At 42.6% G+C, this 21,678-nt stretch overlaps 4 protein-coding genes and 1 non-coding gene across 5 annotated transcripts in view; 3 read left to right on the top strand and 2 right to left on the bottom strand.

The window, feature by feature from the left end:
- Positions 1-1,699: 1,699 nt before the first annotated feature.
- LOC109487531 (A disintegrin and metalloproteinase with thrombospondin motifs 5-like) lies at positions 1,700-5,319 on the bottom strand. The gene is made up of 5 exons (XM_019791545.1): positions 5,310-5,319; positions 4,418-4,840; positions 3,330-3,524; positions 2,526-2,630; positions 1,700-2,196 (listed from the first exon to the last, which is right to left on the bottom strand). Exons 2-5 carry the CDS (start codon positions 4,422-4,424, stop codon positions 1,964-1,966), a joined length of 540 nt encoding a protein of 179 aa, XP_019647104.1. The 5' UTR covers positions 4,425-4,840; positions 5,310-5,319; the 3' UTR covers positions 1,700-1,963.
- On the top strand, positions 4,022-4,093 carry Trnaa-cgc. The gene has a single exon. It is a non-coding gene; the product is annotated as a tRNA-Ala (tRNA).
- Positions 5,320-5,773: 454 nt separating the features above from the next.
- LOC109487508 (hemicentin-1-like) lies at positions 5,774-13,552 on the top strand. The gene is made up of 12 exons (XM_019791509.1): positions 5,774-5,913; positions 6,406-6,558; positions 7,178-7,358; positions 7,657-7,907; positions 8,860-8,997; positions 9,375-9,587; positions 9,983-10,111; positions 10,766-10,930; positions 11,314-11,484; positions 12,034-12,227; positions 12,750-12,912; positions 13,300-13,552. Exons 1-12 carry the CDS (start codon positions 5,847-5,849, stop codon positions 13,377-13,379), a joined length of 1,905 nt encoding a protein of 634 aa, XP_019647068.1. The 5' UTR covers positions 5,774-5,846; the 3' UTR covers positions 13,380-13,552.
- A 62-nt stretch (positions 13,553-13,614) lies between these two features.
- On the bottom strand, positions 13,615-21,369 carry LOC109487461 (peroxisome biogenesis factor 10-like). Its single transcript, XM_019791451.1, has 7 exons — positions 21,181-21,369; positions 20,497-20,577; positions 20,023-20,099; positions 19,457-19,708; positions 18,858-19,027; positions 14,104-14,245; positions 13,615-13,840 (listed from the first exon to the last, which is right to left on the bottom strand). The coding sequence occupies exons 1-7, from the start codon at positions 21,284-21,286 to the stop codon at positions 13,766-13,768; spliced, it is 903 nt and encodes a 300-aa protein (XP_019647010.1). The 5' UTR covers positions 21,287-21,369; the 3' UTR covers positions 13,615-13,765.
- Positions 21,370-21,416: 47 nt separating this feature from the next.
- The window catches only part of LOC109487544 (eukaryotic translation initiation factor 4 gamma 1-like), a 13,312-nt gene continuing 13,050 nt past the window's right edge, over positions 21,417-21,678 (top strand). Inside the window, exon 1 of the mRNA XM_019791559.1 lies at positions 21,417-21,553. Coding sequence (XP_019647118.1) covers positions 21,548-21,553 — 6 coding nt within the window. The 5' untranslated portion in view covers positions 21,417-21,547. The remainder of the gene's footprint in view (positions 21,554-21,678) is intronic.

Here is a 21,678-nt window from a genome sequence, read left to right as displayed (position 1 = left end):
GCAAAAACTTGCCGGCCTGCCAATGGCCCTGTATTTGTTTCTGAAAGCCGTTAAGTCCATAGCACAAGGTTAGTACCGGTCTAGAGTGAACTGTAGCAATATGACTGATGTCTACTGCTATGCTTTATTTTTAAAGACTTTTAGTTTCTTCTAAAGAGATGCATAGTATTCTATTACATGTGTTAAAGTGTCTATTTTGTTAAAAGTACAAGACTGAAACGCACATTACATGTATCTGTATCTGTATAGCCGGTATAACCGCCCTTCGGCGTAACACACCAGCTTCTGCATCTGTATAGCCGATATAACCGCCCTTCGGCGTAACACACCACACGCACACAACATGTAGGTAAGTAGGTACTATAGGGATCTTTAGTTCAGTTTGGTTGAATCTTGTATAAATGTAATTGTGCTAACCGAAATTGGTGGAAAATTTGTTGCTTTAAAAATAGCAAACAATGCTTGATGGCCTAAAATCATTAGATTGTCAACAAAATTACTTGTAGATGTGTTAGCTTTCTAAATATGTGAAATAATATTCATATATTTATTCCCATATCAGCATTATTCTTTGCATACATGACATTGTGCAATGTTTCATTGAAGAGCTTACCAAATATTTTTATGTTTGGTAAATTGATGTTGTGCCACTGTATTGAATAGGTTTAAATGTTATTTTGAAGTTACATTTAAAGTACTGGTAGTTGGGAATTTCAAAATTTAGAAGGACCAAAAGCAGACAACACAAGCATGACCAAAGTTGCAAGCATGACGTTGTAACGTTAAAAAATAAAACTATCATATTATTAAGTTAAGATTATGTGCTAAATGGTAATAGCCCTAAAAGAGTAATGGGCAATACATATTGTATTATAACAGGATGCTTCCAATTGCTAGTAATGTACATGCTGTAATTTAGTGGTAGAAAAACTAGTGCCTCAAAACCGGTTTGTGGAAGAATAGCATAATTGCGCTTTTAGAACCCCTTGAAACAGATTGTTTGTATACTGTTGATTATTTCTACATTTAGGGAACATCAGGAAACAACTGTAGATAGCTGGGAGCTAGGATGTTAACATGAGACAGTTCAAACATATCTTGAATACAGAAAATGGTCAAGGATAGGTTCTCTTTCTACTAGTATAGATATTCTAGCCTATCTTTATTGACCATGAAATATTGCCATTGTGAATGTACTTGACAGCAATATAGACCTTACAGGGAAAATATTGTGAGAATATATATAGAATGTACTAAGATTGCTCTGTATAGGACAGAAAGAAGAAGAAACTTTTGAATTACACCAGATTTGGGTTGACACATTCAAGCCATTCCCATGTAATGGAACACCAGTACAGAACTCTCAAAAATATACAAGTACTCAATGGGAAAAGTCAATGTGGCATGTTTATTTTTTTAAACTTAAAATGAACCTTTCTTTACATCACTACAGGTCCATCCCTTGAAGAGCACTGAGTCTTGTATGCTCTTTAGCAAAATTGCAAGCAGGCTTTAAAAATGTTTGCCCAACTTTGCGAGAGACTTTTCAACCCTGCCCCTACTTCCACTTCTGTGTAGATGTAAATGACCTTGAATTTGATAACAAGCCAACTTGCTGTTCCAAAGTTTGCAAGGATTAGAATTTCCTTAGTTCAGATTGGATGTAGAAGACCTTGAATTTCATGGCAAGCCCACTTGTTTCCATTTGGAAAACAAAATTGTAATTTTTGGGTTCAGCTTTGCGAGAAAGGCTTGGCCCTCCCCTACTTCAGAGTAGATATTAAGGACCTTGAAGTTGATGGCAACCCAACTTGTTTCGGTTTAGTAATTTTACGATTTCTTTACTTCAGAGTAGATGTAAAGAACCTTCATTTTAATGCCATTAGCAAATTTCTTGGTTCTGTTTAGCAAACTTTTGAAAGTTTTCATCCAATTTTGCAATGAAGAGTTTCCAGCCTTCCCCCTACTTCATAGTGGCTACAAATGACTTTGAAGTGAAAGGCAGGCCAGCCTGTTGTTTCCGTTTGGCCTCTCGCTTGACCCTCCTGTTTTCCTCCATCTTCCTGTCCACACACCTGATGATGCAGAGTAAGATGATGCCCAGGAGCAGGAGCACCGTACCACCCAGGATGATGGGAAGCTCGTACTTCGCTAGCCTAGTGTTCTTGAGCAGCTTCTTATCTTCCTCTAGGAGTTCTGGAAGAGACATGAAGATTGTCATTTGTCTCTGTATGTAACTTTGTAAGGGCATGATTATGTGTGAGCAAGTGTGTGTGTAGGCATGTATGCAGTGTTCAGCACCAAGGACATGGATGCTTGGTGTGTAGGTGTGGGTGTTTGGGTGAGTGGGTGGTGTTAAGCACCAAGGACAGGGCTACTTACTGTGTGTGTGTGTGTGTGTGTGTCTGTATGTACTTGCATATGCATGTGTGGTGTTCAGCACCAAGGACAGGGCTGCTTGCTGTATACATGTGTATGGGTATATACATGCTGTTAGATAAAAAAAAAGGTGTCAAAATATGTACCTTTCACCTCCTTCTTCAGGTATTTGAACATCCTTTTCTGCTCACAGAAGGTTCCTTTACACGGCACCTCAGTAGTGACAGGTTGGGGTGGTGGAGTGGTCACAACTACTGCAACACATACAAGTCTTAAGATTATTTGGTAATTGTTATAACAAAGCTGTGTTGTAACATCACCCATGTTTGGTTTGCACAAAAGATAGTATGATTAATCTTTAGTATATGTTACAAAAGAAAAACAAGCTACACAAGAAAACTGTTACTCAAGCAACTGGGTAACAAAGAAACAAGCTGTAGTGCAATATTGTTCAGGAAAAGTTGGACACGTGCATTGTGTAAACTAGACATTCAAAACCTTTCAAACCTTAGTTTCTTCATGTTACATTTTTTATCAGCGTAAATTAACGTTTCTTCCTCCATCAACGCATTTTGCTGGAGATCCCGAAACTTGTAGTCTCCAAGATCCAAGTGAGACCTGCAGTCTTACCGCAATGCGCCAGGTGGCACTTCTGCTGCGACAGTTCGGACGTTCCGTGGCACTTCCCTCTGGAGCACCTCCGGATCCGGAAGGCTACCCTGTGCCCTGGAAGATTAGCCTTTGGGGCATCGAAATAAACAGAAAAAGAGAAATAGAACTGCAGTTCTACCACAATTCTCCAGGTGGCACTTTTGCTGCGACAGTTCGGACGTTCCGTGGCACTTCCCTCCGGAACACGTCCGGATCCGGAAGGCTACCCTGTGCCCTGGAAGATTAGCCTTTTGGGCTAAAGGGCATCGAAAGAAAGAGAAAGAGACATGCAATCTTACCGCAATCCGCCAGGTGGCACTTTTGCTGCGACAGTTCGGACGTTCCGTGGCACTTCCCTCCGGAACACGTCCGGATCCGGACAGCCGTTCCGGAGCCGCAGGTCTTGGAGCATGCGCCCCACGAGCCCCACGTGCTCCACTCCTGATCCTCGGAGTCTGCGCCCAGTTCCTTCTCCTTGTAGTGGTCCACGTACGCTGGGGATAGAGAAAAAGATCAATAGACCGATTCTGACTACTGTCCATCACAATTAGCGGTTTTACCTATGATAACATATTTATGTTAGCATAATGATTACCAGTTCCACCGCCAATGGTACAGTTTATCTTTTTATTTTACATTTCTACGTTTTTGACGGGGATTGGTGGAATACTAGACCAGATTTTTTTAACTTGGAGACCAGGGCTGAACGATAAAAATATGGGATTACATATACCAAGGAGCTTAAATCTCCTTGCATATACATTCCAAACTAGTGAGCAAAAGAAAAAATGCATTTGTACGTTTTGACGGAGGCATACAAGATTATGTAAGAGGTCTATTACGTAACGTTATATCTAACACTACAAAAAAATGCATAAAAACAAGCTGGTGCCAACATCTGCTCACACTCTCACGCAGAGCACTCGTGGCAGTATTGCTCTACGTGTAAAAATGACGTTGACACCTGCTTGGGTATCGCTACGTATCAGGTGGGGATGTAGCTCAGAGGTAGAGCGCTCGCTTCGCATGTGAGAGGCCCCGGGTTCAATCCCCGGCATCTCCAGACTTTCTTTTGGTCATCGTCTTAAAGGACACCTACCTCACCTTTCTTTAGCACAAGGAGATTTAAGTGGAGAACTCCTTGTTTAGCGTTTGTATGCTTCTTTTGTAGTGGCGCCCTTTTCCCCTTCACTTAATGTAATATATAGTGCTTTGAGATAATAATTCAAATACATTTTCAATCGCGACCTGAATGCTTTCGTTCGTCTTTTCGCAGAACACTATTTTCCCAACCGCGAATTTTCATTTCATTACTTTTTAGCAGTTATATCATGCTTCATCTCTGGTGAGGATGGCTAACAACACAACAACATTTCTCACAACTTACTTTTCATCTTCGTCAGGAGTGCTTCCAGGTTCTGGTGGTCACGTGATTCTTGCGTCACTGATGACGTCAGCCCCTGATGCGTGCCTTCTAGTCCAGCTCCTCTCTTCAAAGTCTTCCTTCTGTGATAATAGTTTGAATTCTCGCGCCATGTCGGTGTTGATTTTGCATAACTTGCTGCTCTGTTGTTTCTACCGAGACTGTTGAAGTTATGATTCCTGCTTTCCGTTGTGGTAGTACCTTTGGCCTCCGACTCCCACGGTCCAGGGCACGCCCTCTGGCGGCAGGGCGCGCTCTGCAGGACCCCCTGGCGGAGTTGGGGCGCACTGCACTCCGAGCCGTGACACGGCCGGGCCCGAGTCCGCACGCCTTCGCCGCACGTTTGGGAACATGCAGACCAGGAGGTCCATTTTCTCAACCCGGTTCCTGGGAAATAAATGTGTAAAGTTAGTCTCCAAGCAGATCTGTACCAGTATATTATAAACCATCCCTCGGCATAACACACCAGCTTCGCAGGCAAGCGGCTCGGCGGCAGCTTGCTACTAGTATATTACACCGAACGACTTGTTACACCTATAGCTAGCCTTGGAACATCTAATAACTCTATGCTTTTTATATCTTAATGTTATCTACTGATGATATCCCTACTGTACGTTGTGGCAGCGAGTTCCACTCTACGACAGTTTTAAGGGAAAACAGGTTTTGAACAGATGTGCCTTATATGTTGATGTTTCGAGCTAATGGTAAATCATATACGTTTATGGTCGTGACATAATAGAAGAAAATAGAAAAAGAAGATCAGTAGCAGTATAACTTGATGTAAGCATGAAACAAGGTAACTAAACGATGCCAAACCGGGCACTGAAAAAAAAAAAGAATCGAGAAAAGACCATACCTTCTGTTGCGATGACATATCCGCAGTTGATCTGTAAAACCACCAGCAACACGACCACGATAGTTTTTAGGTAAAGTTTCATAGTCACTGCGTTACACACGAACGTCCATTCTGTTGTCATCATCTCACGCGCGGCCTCTAGCGGTAGTCAAGGGAACAGCAGGCGTTCTGGAACCGCATTCGGTTGATGGCGTTCTATTATGACTTTTCAAACGGCTGTGGCGTAACAAAGCTAAAATACGGTACATCCACTCACATAAAGACAACGAAAACGGAAGATTGGCCTCGTAGGAAGTTTTGCCGTTCGTACCGTGAATGTTAAAACTTACCGACAAGACCCGCGTTGCTAAAATTTCGTCACTTCCAAACTACTTGGCTAGCCTACGGGGACGCCTCATTCCAGAACCGTTTATCGAACAGAATGCTTCCATGGCGTAACCTAGCAACGACTTGCTTGTCATAGCAACGCCATTTCTCGCCTGAAATCGCCTGATACGACTGTTACGGCAGCGACAAATGGGGAAAAACTGACGGAAGATGCACTTTTTGACGCCGGCGCACATTTTACTAATCTCGGTCGGTTTATCGGTGAGCCAAAAGAACGGTAAGACCGTTGAATTACTTTTTTGCTAACGTTACGGGGTTTGTTTTTGTTTGGGTGTTGTAGAACAAGGCATGTCGGGACGGCTGCAGCTGTTGATTGTTAGTTGTTTCCTAATGTATCATTGTATTGTGACGTACTCTGTGTTTAGTTTGTGGGTGGATACGTACACCCTACTAGTCTAGAAGTGGTTCGCCCTTGATTGTCAAACTGGACACGTATCCAAATCAGGTAACTGAAAAGCTAGTCTACTACACGGCATTAGACGTAGTTGAAGAATCCGACATACGGTATGTAGCACCGAGTAGATGGACCACAGATTCAAGGTATTCAAAGTCTCGTTACAAGTTCAATGTATTGGAGGGGATGTAAGTCTTGTAGACAAGTACACAGAACTATAGACTAAATCACATTAAGGATTTTGGTTAAAACTTTACCGATGCCAAGGCATTTGGGCTCACTGTAAGCACATGTGTTCACAATCCACACACACAGACCCGGATGCGGAGCGGTGCCGAGGCCAGGGGCTGGTGTGCCACGAGTCGGCCGTGTGTGTGCGGGACCAGGTCTACCCGGCCGGGCTGGAGCAGTCCTACTACTGCCGCTGTCTGCCGGACTGGGACGGCGACGGCATCAACAACTGTGTAGGTATGTTACAACAACTTACAACAACTGTGTAGGTATGTTACAACAACTTTGTATGTAAGTTACAACGTACACGTCCTACTACTGCCGCTGTCTGCCGGGCTGGGACGGCGACTGTGTAGTACGGTGCAACAACTTACAATAACTGCGTTGGTGCGGTACAACAGCTTACAACAATTGTGTAGCTAGGTACGTTACAACAACTTACAACAACTTACGCAACGACTGTGTAGGTACGGTATAACAACTTACAACGACTGTGTAGGTACGGTATAACAACTTACAACAACTGTGTAGGTACGGTATAACAACTTACAACAACTGTGTAGGTACGGTACGACAACTTACAACAACTGTGTAGGTACGGTACAACAGCTTATAGGCATGTTACAGCAACTATGTTGCTACGTTACAGCAACTCACAACAACTGTAGGTATGTTACAACGACAGCGTAGGTACGGTAAAACAACTTACAAGAACTGTGTAGGTACGGTACAACAACTTACAACAACTGTGTAGGTAAGTTACAACAACTTACAACAACTAATAACTGTGTGGGTACCTTACAACATCTGTTTTTTGTTTATTTCTTTCTATTCATCTGTTTATTTTCATCTTTAGCACCTCCGATATTCCTGAAAGTTGCTCACCCAAGCAGATGTAACGAGACGGGGGCCCAGTCGTGTTTCATGACCAAACTGCCCGGCCAGGAGGTGCAGTTCCAAGTCAAATCGCCAGGGGCCCCAAACGTCACCGTTCAATGGTTCAAGTATTTCGTGGGAGAGCCTCCAAATTTCAATAGGTTTGTATCAGTTTATCTACTACTAAAATATATAAGAAACTTTGTTGTACATTCAGTAGCCGAGCTTTCAAAGTAGATACTTTTTAAATGTAAACAAAATCTGTATCTGTATCAGTATAGCCGGTATAACAGCCCCTCAGCGTAACACACCAGCTTCGCAGGCACGCGGCGCAGCGGCAGCTAGACTATATTACACTGAACGACCTGTTACACACGATCTTTGCACATTTAATTGCAGGAGCTAGCTATAAAAAGACAAAAATTAAGTGACCTGTATCCTCCGTTTTTCCCATTTTAGTTATAGAAAGCTGCTGAAACCTCCAGAAAAAGAAGAACCAGAAGACCGCCCCATCCCAGAAGGCGGAACTCTCACCATTCCTCACATAGAAGAGGACGACTTTTATCAGAATCTGTACTGGGCAGAGATACTGACGGATGGGGACAGTACCGTGGGAACGAGAGCCGTGGTAGCCTTTGATCTCGCCGAAGAAGAGCGACTGAATCCCTCTCCTTCCCGGGTTTACTTTGGACTCGAGACAAAGCCAATAGGTAAGGGCTCAATCAAAATAATTTCATCATAGACTTACTTTTATTAGTATTTGATTCTTTAGTTTATTAGTTTATTCAGTTCATACGTATTTTGGTTTAGCCATCGAATTTTAGAATCCTACTCAGCAAATTCAGAAAATAATCTTTTCATCGAATAAAAAAACAACAACAAAGGGTTCACAAGGAGATAAGCCTGTGTATAAATTGAATTTTTGCTAGAAAAACAAGTACTACGAGAAAAACCACTGTACAAAAATTTGACAGTCGAGTTCTATAGAACGCCATTCTTTGAACCATGGAACGCCTTTCTCTTGGATGCGAGAGATTGTTCTACAACATGTTTTTCCGCTTACGTTCGCAAATCTTTGTTTTCTACATTCGTCTTTATTTCCCACTGCAGTTGTTGGTGCCTTTTTGGCCGGAGACTCCATGGTGATAAAACTACAGGACTACATCAGTAAGCCTCACCTGCTGCATCAGGTGCGGTGGAGGAAAGAAGGGGAGCTGAGAACATTCACCAGACGAGACGAACAACTGCTAGGTATTCCATACACTAGCTTTGTGGCACCAGAATTGTTTTGTTTGTGGCAACTGAATTGTTCTAATTGTGGCGACTGAATTGTTGGGATTGTGGCAACAGAATTGTTTTGTTTGTGGTAACATAATTGTTTAGTTTGTAGCAACTGAATTGTTTCGATTGTGGCAACTGGATTGTTTCGTTTGTAGCAACTTAATTGTCTTGTTTGTGGCAACTGAATTGTTTCGATTGTGGCAACCGAGAGCGAATTGCTTCTTTTGTAGCAACTTAATTGTTTATTGCTTGGTTTTTGGCAACTGAATTGTTTAGTCCATGGCAACTTAATTGCTTCATTTGTAGCAACTGAATTGTCTGTGGCAAATAAAATACTTCACTTATGGAAACTACTGACTAGACATTGTTTTCTTTTTTAAGAAACTAAAGGTCCCACCTTCTCCCTGAGCCACCTGAATGAGAGAGATTTCGGCGTGTACCGAGCGGAGATGTTCGGGAGGAAGGACGGGGTGCCGGGCATGGAGCTGGTAGCGACTAGACGCTTTAACGTGACGAGGGGTAAGTTTGATGTGAGAAGGCAAGCAAAAACATTAGGGTGAGCTTACAGTAAAAATATGATCTTAACCTTCGCAAAGAAGCGTCGGGAAGGTTAGACATCCAGGTTATAAAATACGCCAACAAAGCAGCATCCACTACTTGATTTTATTATTGACACGTCAAAGTCTTCCTTGGGGTCATCGTATGAGTAAAATCCCTCAAAGTCTCTCTTCCTCTCTCTCTCTCTCTCTCTCTCTCACACACACACACGCCGTAGTAATGGTAACGCCGTAGTCATGGTAACGTCATAGTCATGGTAACACCGTAGTCATGGTAACGTAGTCATAGCCATAACAAATTGTGTGACATGCCCTGATCTTTTTCTGTTTCCCTGACAGACGTCAGTAAAACCTGTGACGGCCCCCGGAGTGAGGGTCACTGCAAGTGCAACTCGGGTTTCCTTGGTAACGGCGAGCACTGCGCGGACATTGACGAGTGCTCGGCGGAGATTGCCGAGTGCCTGCCCGAAGCGTCGTGCCGAAACACGGAGGGTTCATACAGGTGCGAGTGTCCCACAGGCTATAGGGGCGACGGGCGGACAAGCTGCGAAGGTGGCTGTTTTTCTTTTGTGACAACTATAATATTGCTTCCTTCGTGACAAATGAATTGCCTGGTTTGTTGTGGCAACGGAATCGAAGCAATTCTTTCTCTCTGATCTGCTGCCATAAACGAAAGTTCCGCAACCAGCGAGAGATTGAATGTGTAAACTCAAACTAGGGCAGTTTCTTTGAAAAGTGGGTACGAAATATTTCAATGGGAAGGACGTCATGATAAAATATTCATTGTAAAATTTTGCACTTTATTCCAACACAAAGATCACATTTTCAACGTCAACTGTCGCCTTCATCAGAATAATGAATGACTAATCAGTTCCAAACGTAAACTCTCTGTGAAACCCTGTGTCGGAATACGGTTTAACATTTTACTATTGTCGTTTACCTCCCAGATGTTGATGAGTGCGCGGATGAAGATGACGTCACCCGTTGCCATGCCGACGCGGAATGCGTCAACACGCTGGGGTCGTTCCTGTGCGAGTGCAAACCCGGGTACATGGGCAACGGCAGGGACTGTCTGGGTGAGACATACATGTAGCCACTAGACTCATTACTGAACAACACTGTGTTTCTGTATGTAAATCTTTATTGTCTAGCCAGTCGCCCTTTGCCATAATACGGAGGCTTTGCAGGCACTTTGCGGCAGAAAAAAAGAAAGGAAAGGAAGAACACGCTGGGGTCGTTCCTGTGTGAGTGCAAAGCCGGGTACATGGGGAACGACAGGGACTGTCTGGGTGAGACCCTAGGCATAGACTCATCATTAAGCAGAGTTCTGTATTGTTTAGCCGGTACAATCGCCGCCTGGCATATCATGGAAGCTTTGCAGACACATTGCAGCAATAAAAATGAAAGGAATCAAAGGGGAAGAAACAGCCAGATGTGGCATCGGTTTGGTAATGTGATTGTAGCAAAACGCTGCCCCCCGACTTCAGAGCTAGCCTTTGGAAACGTGACTTTACCAATGGATGGCATTTCAGCACCTTGCACCTTTCAGCATCGGAGCCCAAGGAAGGCTGACTTTTTTTCAATGAAGATGTAGTTTTATGGCCTTTGAAGATATGCTCTATACAATGCATTGCTTTGTTTTGGACCATAAGTACGTGGTTGTATTGTGCAGAGAGACATGTTTTCCAAGTAGTTATATTTCAGGGCTGTATTTTTAATGATTTCCCCAGCCATCAGCACATGGACGCCGTGGTCTCCCTGGTCCCAGTGTACAGAAACGTGCGGCCATCCCCCCAACACACGGGTCCGAGTCTGCACACATCCAGAGAGCGGCATGAGGTGTGAGGGGGCATCACTGGAGCAGGGGGTCTGTAGGGGGCTGCCTCCGTGTCCAGGTGGGTTTTAGACAGAGGGTCTGTATGGGGGGCAACGTTTAACGGTAAAGTTGCTGCCCATTCTCTACTTGTTCTTGCAAAAAGTTCCATTATATTCATGTAGGGTGCCTGGTTGATTTTTGCTGTTGTATCCAGAACCGTGCTTTATCCAGAACCTTGCTCAGGCACGGAACCAGAACCGTGGGCAAAGCTATGTCCTTGGATACGCGAAGACTATCCAGAACCTTGCCTGATCCTAACCCCGAATACGATACTGTTCTAAGAGGGCATCGTGTAAACTTATTGGTTTCTTCCCTCCTCCTGCACTTTTGAAAGTATTTATCTCTACTTCAATGTTATAGTTTTGTATGTACAAATAAATAAAACAAACGTGGTTGTTTCAGTTGATGGCGGATGGACGGTGTGGTCGCCCTGGGCGCCCTGTACGGCGTCGTGCGGGGGTACCAGGCAGCGGGCCCGCACGTGTGACGCCCCCGCTCCGGCGCACGGAGGCCGCTACTGCCCGGGGGACATGTACGAGAGCCAGCCTTGCGAGCCCAGCCCGGGATGTGCAGGTAAACGGTTACTCTCCAAGCAGAGGTTGGACAACTTGGGTGGGGGGCGACAAAAAAGAACGAGGCATATATAAAACGGTGACGATCTTTCCCCACCAACCTCTGCTTGGAGAGTAGTAAACGGTCACAATCTGTGCTTAAACCCCTCAACTGTTTAGAGAGTATTATAGATATGTGGCACAAATTCAGATGTATCTGAAAAATCCTCTGACAAAAATGTTGCACAATGAATTAATGTACCTAGCGCTCGCCAACAATTACTGTTCTAAATGGTATGTTATGTTACATAAACCTTAATATGTTACATGACTGTGACGTAATTAGACGTCAGCCATATTGATGCCTTAAACCAAAGGCGTGCAAAGCCATGGAGTTGTTCTGAAGAGTTGATACTTTTTCAGCATGCTAATGTATTTCTGCACCTATTTTATGGATTTGCAGTCGTTTTAATCCATTTTACAATTAATTAGTGTTAATGATCCTTATTTTACTAATTAATATTACCAAGGATAATGTCCTTGATTTTACTAATTTACTGATTAACGACAGTTGATGGCGGCTGGACCCAGTGGGGTGCTTGGTCTGCCTGTTCGGTGACGTGTTCGGTGGGGAGGAGAGTCCGGACCCGGTCCTGCTCCAACCCCAGACCCCGGTACGCCGGGAGGTACTGTACAGGCCCAAACACTGAGCAGGAGAGATGCGGAGAACACAATCCGGAGTGTTACGGTAAGGAGTCTCTCAATATCTTAGACATTCATCTTCTTGAACACATGCAAAGAAAGTAGTGTGCATTTGTGTGTCAAGACATGCACACACACACACACACACACACACACACACACACACACACACACACACACACACGCACACGTGTATGAATGTGCATGTGTGTGTGTGTATGTGCATGTGTGTCCGGTAAGGAGTCACTTATGTGTGTCCTTTTCATGTCATATGTCTGTGTGTAACTTTGTGAGAGTGTGTGTACATGTGAGTGTATGCATATGTATTTTATGTATGTGGGTGGCGTTCAGCACCAAGGACAGGGCTGCTTGCTGTGCGAGTGTGTGTGCGCTTGTGCATGCATATGTGGGACTGTGTGTGTATGTTTGTGTGTGCATGTGTGTGTACATGTGTGTGTGCATGTGTGTGTGCACTGTGCATGTGTGTGTGTATGTGTGTGTGTGTGCGTGTACCAAATTTGGTGCTTTTAGACAAAAGTGCACAATTTTAAACTATACAATATGAAGAAGAATTTTCTTCTTGTAGCTGTAGATGCTGTGTGGGGAGAGTGGAGTGAGTGGAGTGAGTGTAGCCACACCTGCGGCCTGGGCACCAGGTTTCGCAGGAGACTCTGCAGACGACATCTCGGCCCCACCTGTTCTGGGGAGAACACCGAGCAGCAGCCCTGTATGGTGGAGGCATGCCCAGGTAGGCTAATTGGGGATACACAATTCGAAATAAGAAATCAGAGGTTTTAAACTTTCTGGAAGTATTTTGGTGTTGTTGTTTTTTACCTACAAGTTCACAGATCTCTGGAAACTGTTCTGTATTTTCATGGTGTATTCATCATGAACATATTGGAAGTAGAAGTGTCTTAAAATTGTAACAAGAAAATGTTCTGACTCTCACAAAAAAGAGAGACTGGCCAACAACAGTTTCAAAGGAATCTTCCATCTATTAAACTTCAAAGTTGGTAATTTGGGCATCTGAATATCATGGAAACTTATTTATGATTAAACCAAGATTGTCAAGAATGCAATTTTAAGTCTCAATCAGATTGTCTAAGACCTCAAGTTTTTGTTCTCCTTTCTGCAGCTGAAGTTGAAAAGTTTGGACAACATATGGGCCGTCAACACAGATGGAGGGAACAGACACAAGCAAGGAGACATCCCTAATTTTAGATAATAATAATTTTTTAGCATAATATTTATTTTATGTATGACAACTGTGCGCACATTTTATCTCACCCTTTTCCCGGAAAAGGAAATGATTTTGGAAATGAACAGTTTTATGCAACATTTTCCAGACAATCAAGCAGTCACTGTAACATGTTGTAATGAAATTATTATCTTTGTAGTTCCCATAAAGCTGTGAAGAACTGATTACATATATATATAAAAAACAGGCCCCAAATTAACTCTTTAATGATCTACATTTGGTAAATTTGTATGACATGGAATAAATGTGCTTTGTTTAATATTTATATTGCATCTTTTATTTTATTTACAATATTCATACAGTGTTATAGTATGTTTCCAAATTATTCCTTTTGACTTTAAGGTTATGTTGGTTGATAATTTTGTAAGTACACAAGTCTGGACAGTTGGAAGGGCTCTCTGCACAATGGACACTCCGGCTGAAAAATAACAAAACGATGTCAGTTTAAAGGTTTTTATGACATAACTATTGGACTAAACAGTTACTTCTATCTATATGAGGTCATGATTTAATAATAAAAAAACAGACACACAAACTACCAAAGTACCATGATTTTATGAAGTTATTCCTTAAAAAACAAAGCAAAAAAACTGGGAATCATTTTACTTCTTGAAAGGTGCCCCAAAACTCAGGTTACTTGCTATCTTGTTCCATGGTGTACAGATCTAGAAAGTCAGTTACCTTTTCGCTACCCCATTCCATGATGCACTCCCAGCAGAAGAGATGTCCACAGGGTGTGGCGGTGGGGTGCATTCTGGTCTCCAGGCACAGAGAACATCGCGACTTGGGGTGGACTTCAGACGTAGAGCTCTCAGCACTAGCACTGCAAAATAACATGTTCAAGATATTAACAATAGAATACACAAGAATAGCCTTAAACTGGAGACATGGGGGTAAAAGGATAAGAGGTAGACCCAAAACTATATACATGTATATATAAGTACATAAGAAGAACTGCGTCAGATGACCTGGTGTTACTTATGTATCAGAACTGAACTTTATATTAGAATTGAACTTTATATTTGTGTTTTAGAACTGAAACTTGTGTTTAGAACTAGACTTAAATTTGTGCTAGAACTCAACTTTATTTAAGCTTAGAACTGAACTTTGTGTTGTTTAAACGTTTAGCTTAAGAAGCGGATTTATATAGGCTATATAGCCTCTTTATCCGACCATTATTATGTATTATGTATTATGTATGTATTCCAGATCGAGTACAAATTTCATGAGGCTTCCACGTGTAAATTCTGCCAAGGACACAATCTCAGAGACTCTGTGTCAGACAAATTGGCTAGTCACATTTCCTTCACATGTGTGCAAATTAAAGTTAAGTAACAGACCCTAGAGCACGTTTATATGCAGGTGTGTGCCAGATATCTTGAAGGTCACATCTTGAAGGTCACTTGCCTCACATGGTTCTTTCCAACCTACTCACAAAAAAGTAGGACATTTTTCTCTAAATATGGACAATGCAGGGCAATCTAATTCTTGTTGTGCAGTCGCCCACAACCTACTTTATATGAACTAGGAAAAAGGAAAGACCTCATTGTACATGTGGGCATGGCATGTGCCATGCACATGTATATCCACCCAGAAATTGGTCTGGTACTTGGAATAAATTGAGTTGTTAGCCAAGTCAGGCTCCACTAGTGCTGATCATTCAGATCCGACATTTTTGTATGCTCTACCAGAAGGGCATGCTATAATTGTATTTCTTCTTTCTTATACAGGTTGAAGAAATATCTCCTTAACTGCTACACTATAGACCGACAAAGGGACATCTTATATCAATTTCTTCGGCTAAAGAAAAGGACCGCCCGAAAACCATTTTTTTCTGTTTGACGCTTCTCAATGGTGCTAACGCATCTAGGAGCAACCTCAGCAAGTCTGGGCAAACCCTGGGGGTGATCTACCTAGCAAAAACCTTCAACGTCACCCAACGCAAGTTTGGAACATCTAACATCTACAACTAAACATTTTCTTCTGTTTGACGCTTTTCAATGGTGCTAACCCATCTAGGAGCAGTCAAGGCAAGTCTGGGCAAACCCTGGGGGTGATCTACCTAGCAAAAACCTTCAACGTCAATCAACGCAAGTTTGGAGCATCCAACATCTACAACTAAACATCCATATTCAGGTGCAGAGTCTTTCCTTACTCCTTGGTCTCCACTCATCGGGCTAAATCAGCCTTTGCCACGGGGAAACGTCATCTAGGTAAAAGCTGCTGCTTTATCTTCTGACAAATTCAAAGTGTTGACTTGAAGTTAAGCATCCTGCTTTTTTGGTAGTTGGTAGTTGTAGCACAGTGAAATTTTGCTACGGTCCGCTTTTGTAGCCAAGCACACTCTTCAGTCATTAACACAACTCTTTAGTAAATGAAATATAGTCTTGGACATAAGGCAGCCAATAATAAGGTGTCCTAGTTTAACAATCTACCAACCAACTGAGCTCTGAAGAAAGTAAAAAACTTTTCAGGGGTTAAGAGAGTTTGTGAAATTTGCCATCAAAAGAACACAACTGTTTTGACCATGAATTATTCAAAAATTCTGTTCCAATTCAGTATTCTGATAATTTTTACATCCTGGTCCACGATACCCAATCCCCTCACAAATCCAACTTGCTTTCCAACCTGCAGAAGTGAAGTGTTTTTCAATTGTGTCCCAAAAGACAAAGGTAGCGACAGACGATTTGCCCCTGCGTTATACGCTTCGCTTCGCAATCGGGGCAAGATAATGTGTATTTCATGTGACAAGCGTCACAAACATTCTGCTGAAAGTGAAAATTGGCCAACAGCAAACTGTTTTCCGGGGGTAGAAAGGGTCGGAATAAAGGGATACAAATATGGGAAATTATCAGGGCCAAAAATATCTGTCCTCAACCCCTCTACACTCAGGCATCTTTATATCACAGATGCAGGGATAACCGAATTAGACAACAAAACATTCGAAGCCTTTCTCAACCTGCAAAATCTGAATCTAGATAATAACTTGTTAACACACATTCCTAGACACTGGTATGCTGTTGTACACTCCCACCCGCACCAGCTGCGCCAAGTATCTATTTCAAACAACTTCATTTCAAGTTTAGATCCAGGGTGTTTCGAAAAAATGACTGACCTTTATGCGTTAGACCTAGGGCATAACTTGTTGCGAGAAGTGCATAGCTACTGGCTGTTAGGAATGAAGAAGCTACTAACACTAGTTCTTAGTGATAACAAAATCCAAACAGTCCTTCCACATACGTTCGATTCGCTGAAACGACTGCAGTTTTTGGACCTGAGCAACAACGAATTGCTGTGCCTGCAAAAGGAAACATTTCTCACCCCGAAAACTCTTTTTAGAGTCCTTCTCGGTGGGAATAAGATTCTTGCCTCCAAGTCAGACACTGTGCGCAGCATGGCCTGGCATGTTGTTTTAGAAAGTTGCGGACTATTAGATGTCCATGCAGAGCAAGATCATCATCAGTGGATACGACTTGAGGCCAACAGCATGGTTTTACACATCATTTATGAGCCGTCCACTGACTTATTTTCTATTGATTGGTTCAGTACGTTGGCCTACAAGACTAAGGTTCCCATCAACCTGGACTCGTGTAACCCGCTACAAAAAATGTATAGTTTGGGTCACTTTACGGCCTACCCTCCATTTGTAGTCGTAGTGCAGAACAGCGAAACTAGTGCGGATAAGTCGCTTCTGACTCAATGTTCTGAGTCATGGGAAGAGTCTGGAAGTATTAGTTTTACTTTAAAGGGTGCATCTAACCTACGAGTGTTTGGGATGAATACTAGCTATAGCAGTGACGTACTAGTGGGGTCCGCAAAAGAGGAGGCTTTTAGCATTGTGGCAACTATGATGAAAAATCAAACAATTGACTCTCAAAATGCAGGCAAGGCCGAGGACCGTGATAGAAACCTTGACACGTCAAGAGTGGCCTGTTTCTCCATTATTCATGATCAAATGCAAAAACTTTTCTTTAACACATCGATGCCAAAGCAAGTAGAGGAAACAAACTGTTTTATGAAGGATGATGTGAGCAATGCAGAAACAACTGCAATCATTGATAAAGGCTATTTTACTAGCGCTGACAACATAGACAGCAAAATGGAAAGATCCAAAAACATATCTTTCTCTACGACAGAGGCAACACTGATACAGAATACAGTTGGGACAACGTCTTTTACTCTCATTTATCTAAATGCAACTGCTGAAGAACCAGGTCAAGTTAGAAATCTAACGACACCACTGATAGTGGGTTCGGTGCTGGCAGGCCAAGTTATTGTCATATGTTGCCTGGCTCTCTTTTGCCTTTGTGAGAGAAGTCGGAATGACGGAAATCAAGAAAACAAGAGGGGTAACAATGCCGCATTGCCCCAGACAGGAAAAACACAAGATGCACGTCGAACACAAAGAGACAGATCTAGAAACAGGTGCCATGATTCGTCAAGGCAAGCCTCTGATCCTTTAAGTGCTTACGATCAAATAAATGAGGACGAAGTTTACGTTCCATCTGGGCACCACTACCATGAAATCAAGGATGAGGATGCCTGCGGTGAACAAGTTTTGAACAGCAGTCGAACGAATGTAAGAGACAACGCCTACAATGAAATAAATGAGGATGACGTGTATGTTCCGTCAGGGCACCACTACCATGAAATAAAAGACGAAGACATCATTGAGAAACAAATGTCGGACCCATCACAGTGTGCACATCAATATGAAGAAATAAAGGACGAAGACACTGCTAATAAGGCAAGCAGGCAGGACTTACAAAACAAAAACGGTGATAACAAAAGCAAGTACTCCTCAAAATTTTATACTACAAGAGCTGAAGTACATTTGGCCCCTAGTAGAGATGTTAGAACAAATAGTTTACTATATAAGAGAGGTAAAGTGACAAGAGACTGGAAGCAGAAAGTTGCTAAACTTTATACTATTGAGGAAGAGAAGACAGAAGACTCAGAAAAGTGTGACAGCGGTGGCAAAGATTTAGCCACAGGGGATCAAAAAGAGGTAAAACCAAAAGAAGATAGCTGAAAATTTCAAAGAGAGGCTTTCTTTCAAAATTGCCTTAGCCTTAAGCCATTTTCTATAGGACATGGGAAAAAAAAGGAAAATTTGTATACAGTGTATAAAAAAATAATTTAAGTTCTAGACAATAGTCTTTATGCCATTGAATTCTGTGTAACTATGTTTAAGGGTGGTCAATAAATGTTACTGGCCAGGTGTATAATCTGGAATCAGGCTTTGTCTTTTGATGATGCTTATCTCAGGTTTATATTCGAATGTAAACATTAACAAACTAATCAGCAGAGCTATGTTTACCTGTGTTCTGAGGTTGTCTCCCAGGGCTGTCCCCATTGATGCTTCTGTGTACATGTTGCAGAAGGCTCCACCCCAGCTGTGTGACTAACTAACTAACTAACTAACAAACATGTACCTGTGTTCTGAGGTTGTCTCCCTGTCCTGTCCATGCCCAGACTTGCCCCCAGCAATAGTCCTGTGTGCATGTTGGAGTAAACTGAACCCCAGCTGTGCAGCTGACAGCCACCCCAGCAGTCTGTAGCTGGGTGCTGCAAAGTCATTGGCAAGGATGCTTCGCACCAGTAGCTGGAAAACATGAGCAATATCATAAAGCAAGTTTTTACAGTAATTTTCTACACATGAAATGTTTGGAAATTGTGCCATCGCTGTCTTATGCTTAGGTTAGATTCCAAACCGGGGCCTGGATAGTTCTCTCACCTAGAGCTTTTGACCAGTCACTCTGGTCTTCCTCAGTAGACTGACCCAGTGGAGCTTGTCACATGTCTTCTTTTATTGGGTCAGTCTACTAGGGAAGGCCAGAGTGACTGGTTGAAAGCTCTATGTGGGAGAACTTCTTTGTGTTATCAAAAGTTATAACTTTCAATATGTAACTACCTAGCCTAGGAACAGCAACCATACAAATCAGATGGCATTCACTCACTCACACTCACTATCCACTCAGGCTAGTATAATTGTAACTACCAAGTTGAACTTTCATGATAGATTGACCCTCACATATCTGATGCCGGTGGTCCTCTTAGCGATGTGGTAGAACACGCCGTGCAGGTAGAACAAGGCCAGGTGAGTCCTGTGTACAAACATGATGGTCCTCTTCACCAGAGGGATGACCTTCAGGAGGAACTCTGTCTGCTGCGGGGTCAGGCCCCAGGACTGGGGGTCAGAGGTCAGCTGCAGCTCCAGCTTTGTGAGGAGTTTGGTCAGGAGGTAAGGAGTACTGATGTGGAGAAGGACCAACAACGATCTTCTCTGTGAGGTGGAAAAACAACTCAGATTAAAACCTGAGAGACATTGGTGAAAATACATTTATTTACGAAGTAAGAATACTTTAAATGATAATTTTTGAATTGAGATTTACAACATTTGTGGCTAAATTGACATAACAGGTGACTATCACCTTTTTGAGATGTCAAACATGAGACCAGACTGTCACACCGGGAGGGATGGCTACTCTTTTCAAAAAGTGTGGTTTAGGGTTCTTGAATGTGCTTGGGCACACAACCAGCACTTTTACTTTGATTAAGAATGGGTTTTAACTCAAGTACAAAAGACATGGCTCTTACCCAGGCAGAGGGGATGGCTCTCTGTGTAGGATCCACCTGTATGATGTTACAGTACTCCTCACCTAAGGTCTGGTACCCTGGACAGAGGAATAAGTGTATGACATGTCAAGCTTGTAAGTACCATTCATGTATTATATGCATATACATGTATCATGTCACACCTAGGCACCTATGCCTTACATGTGTATAACTGCAAGCATTGTTTGGAACTATAAGTTAGCTCATGGTTCGAAGTGAATTTGTAGGCATGCAGTGATGCAATGTGGGTGGTAATGCGAAAGTTGAAAGTCCCTGCCTGTGTAGTATACCGAGTTATGAATAAATTACTTTTACACACAATGCATCATACTGCATGTGCATGTACACTTCAAACCTGGACCAAGCTTATTCTAACAAAGACTCAATCAAAGAGACCCCTTCTGTTGATATAAGTTCCCCTTTACTGCTAAAATGAATGTGGCAGTTTCCCCAAACCTGCAACCGTGGTGATCCCGAAGTACGCCGCGTCTGCCAGGACCTGCAGTTCTCTCCGCCATCTCATCCATGTCCGCGCTCCTGGAGCGGGAAATAATTTTTGGGAATGACTACAAATTTATACATAAACTAGATTTTTTGTTTACTTTAAAGGTAACATTTTCAAGTACAGTTATAATGTTTAGCTTCCCATAGTCTAGCTCTAGCCCAACGAACAACTACTCTGTATATTCTTCCTCATGCATAGTCATATATATGATGAGCAGCCCCTTTAATTCTGCTCTGTCCTGCTACTTGCTACATAATGTAACACAACACCATGGGGTGTCTGCTGCAGCACCAGTTACCATGGTGACAGACGTCTGGTCCTGGTCACTGACCTTATGAGTTTGGAATAGAAGATGAAAGTGAGCAAAAAATTATGTTTTCCTTCTGCGAACGTGATCATGAACATCAATATTCATGTAACATTACATATATTTCTAGCCAGGTATTCATATAACATTACATGTACTATATTCTAGCTTTATTCGGAAAATTTGGCATCTTCTGAATCTGAGGTAAGAATGACGGAAATGAGGTAAGAATGACAGTAACGTCATAGATGGAAAAAAATAACGTAACAAACCGTAAACAACAACATCAAAACATCGCGCGACGCAAAAGGGGGAGGGGGGCGCTCACCGAACCAGGTTTGAAAAGCGTCCGCAACCTCGCCACGGATCGAACCCCGGTAGTAGTCGTCTTTCTGGTTCGAGCGAATGATTTCTGCCTGTCCTGCAGCTTTCATTTTGTCTCTAATGTCACAAATTTTGCCAAAAACCGACAATTTCTGGACTAGAACTTCCTAAACTAAAGTTCAGCGTGCGAAAGGTCAAAGGTCGAGGGAGCCTGTATTTCCGGACTTGCGCAGTGGAGCCGTGATGACGCAACCGAACGTTTCAAAACAAAATTCCTGAACAGGAGCTGAGAAAAACGTGCGATCGTTTCGGGCGCCAGAAGTCGTCAAAACGCACAATTTTACTCTTTCTGTGATGAGGATGTATTCAAGATGAAGGTAAGTTAGTTAGAATACTTGTAAATTGGTCTACAAATGTATATCCTGATTCCCAAAGACTAAGTAAAGGAACGAATTCTATGTACACTAACGTAACGTACATAGTAACTCCCCTATAATAGGGG

Source organism: Branchiostoma belcheri, unplaced genomic scaffold (assembly GCF_001625305.1).
Source record: "Branchiostoma belcheri isolate BF01 breed outbred unplaced genomic scaffold, Haploidv18h27 scaffold89, whole genome shotgun sequence".
NCBI classification, from domain to species: Eukaryota; Metazoa; Chordata; class Leptocardii; order Amphioxiformes; family Branchiostomatidae; genus Branchiostoma; species Branchiostoma belcheri.
Note: the sequence above shows the minus strand (reverse complement) of the source record. Positions and strands in the feature narration are given on the sequence as shown.

Excerpts from the sequence above, each read along its gene's own strand:
- LOC109487531 (XM_019791545.1), bottom strand. Across the intron at positions 2,631-3,329 it reads GTGCCACCTGGCGGATTGCG|TTGTGACCACTCCACCACCC; the intron begins GTAAGATTGCAT and ends GTGTTGCAGTAG. Across the intron at positions 2,197-2,525 it reads CCTGAAGAAGGAGGTGAAAG|AACTCCTAGAGGAAGATAAG; the intron begins GTACATATTTTG and ends TGTCTCTTCCAG.
- LOC109487508 (XM_019791509.1), top strand. The coding sequence starts at position 5,847 with ATGCACTTTTTGACGCCGGCGCACATTTTACTAATCTCGGTCGGTTTA. Across the intron at positions 6,559-7,177 it reads CGGCATCAACAACTGTGTAG|CACCTCCGATATTCCTGAAA; the intron begins GTATGTTACAAC and ends TTTCATCTTTAG. Across the intron at positions 9,588-9,982 it reads CGGGCGGACAAGCTGCGAAG|ATGTTGATGAGTGCGCGGAT; the intron begins GTGGCTGTTTTT and ends TTTACCTCCCAG.
- LOC109487461 (XM_019791451.1), bottom strand. The coding sequence starts at position 21,286 with ATGAAAGCTGCAGGACAGGCAGAAATCATTCGCTCGAACCAGAAAGAC. Across the intron at positions 20,578-21,180 it reads CGCTTTTCAAACCTGGTTCG|GAGCGCGGACATGGATGAGA; the intron begins GTGAGCGCCCCC and ends TTCCCGCTCCAG. Across the intron at positions 20,100-20,496 it reads CGGGATCACCACGGTTGCAG|GGTACCAGACCTTAGGTGAG; the intron begins GTTTGGGGAAAC and ends TCCTCTGTCCAG.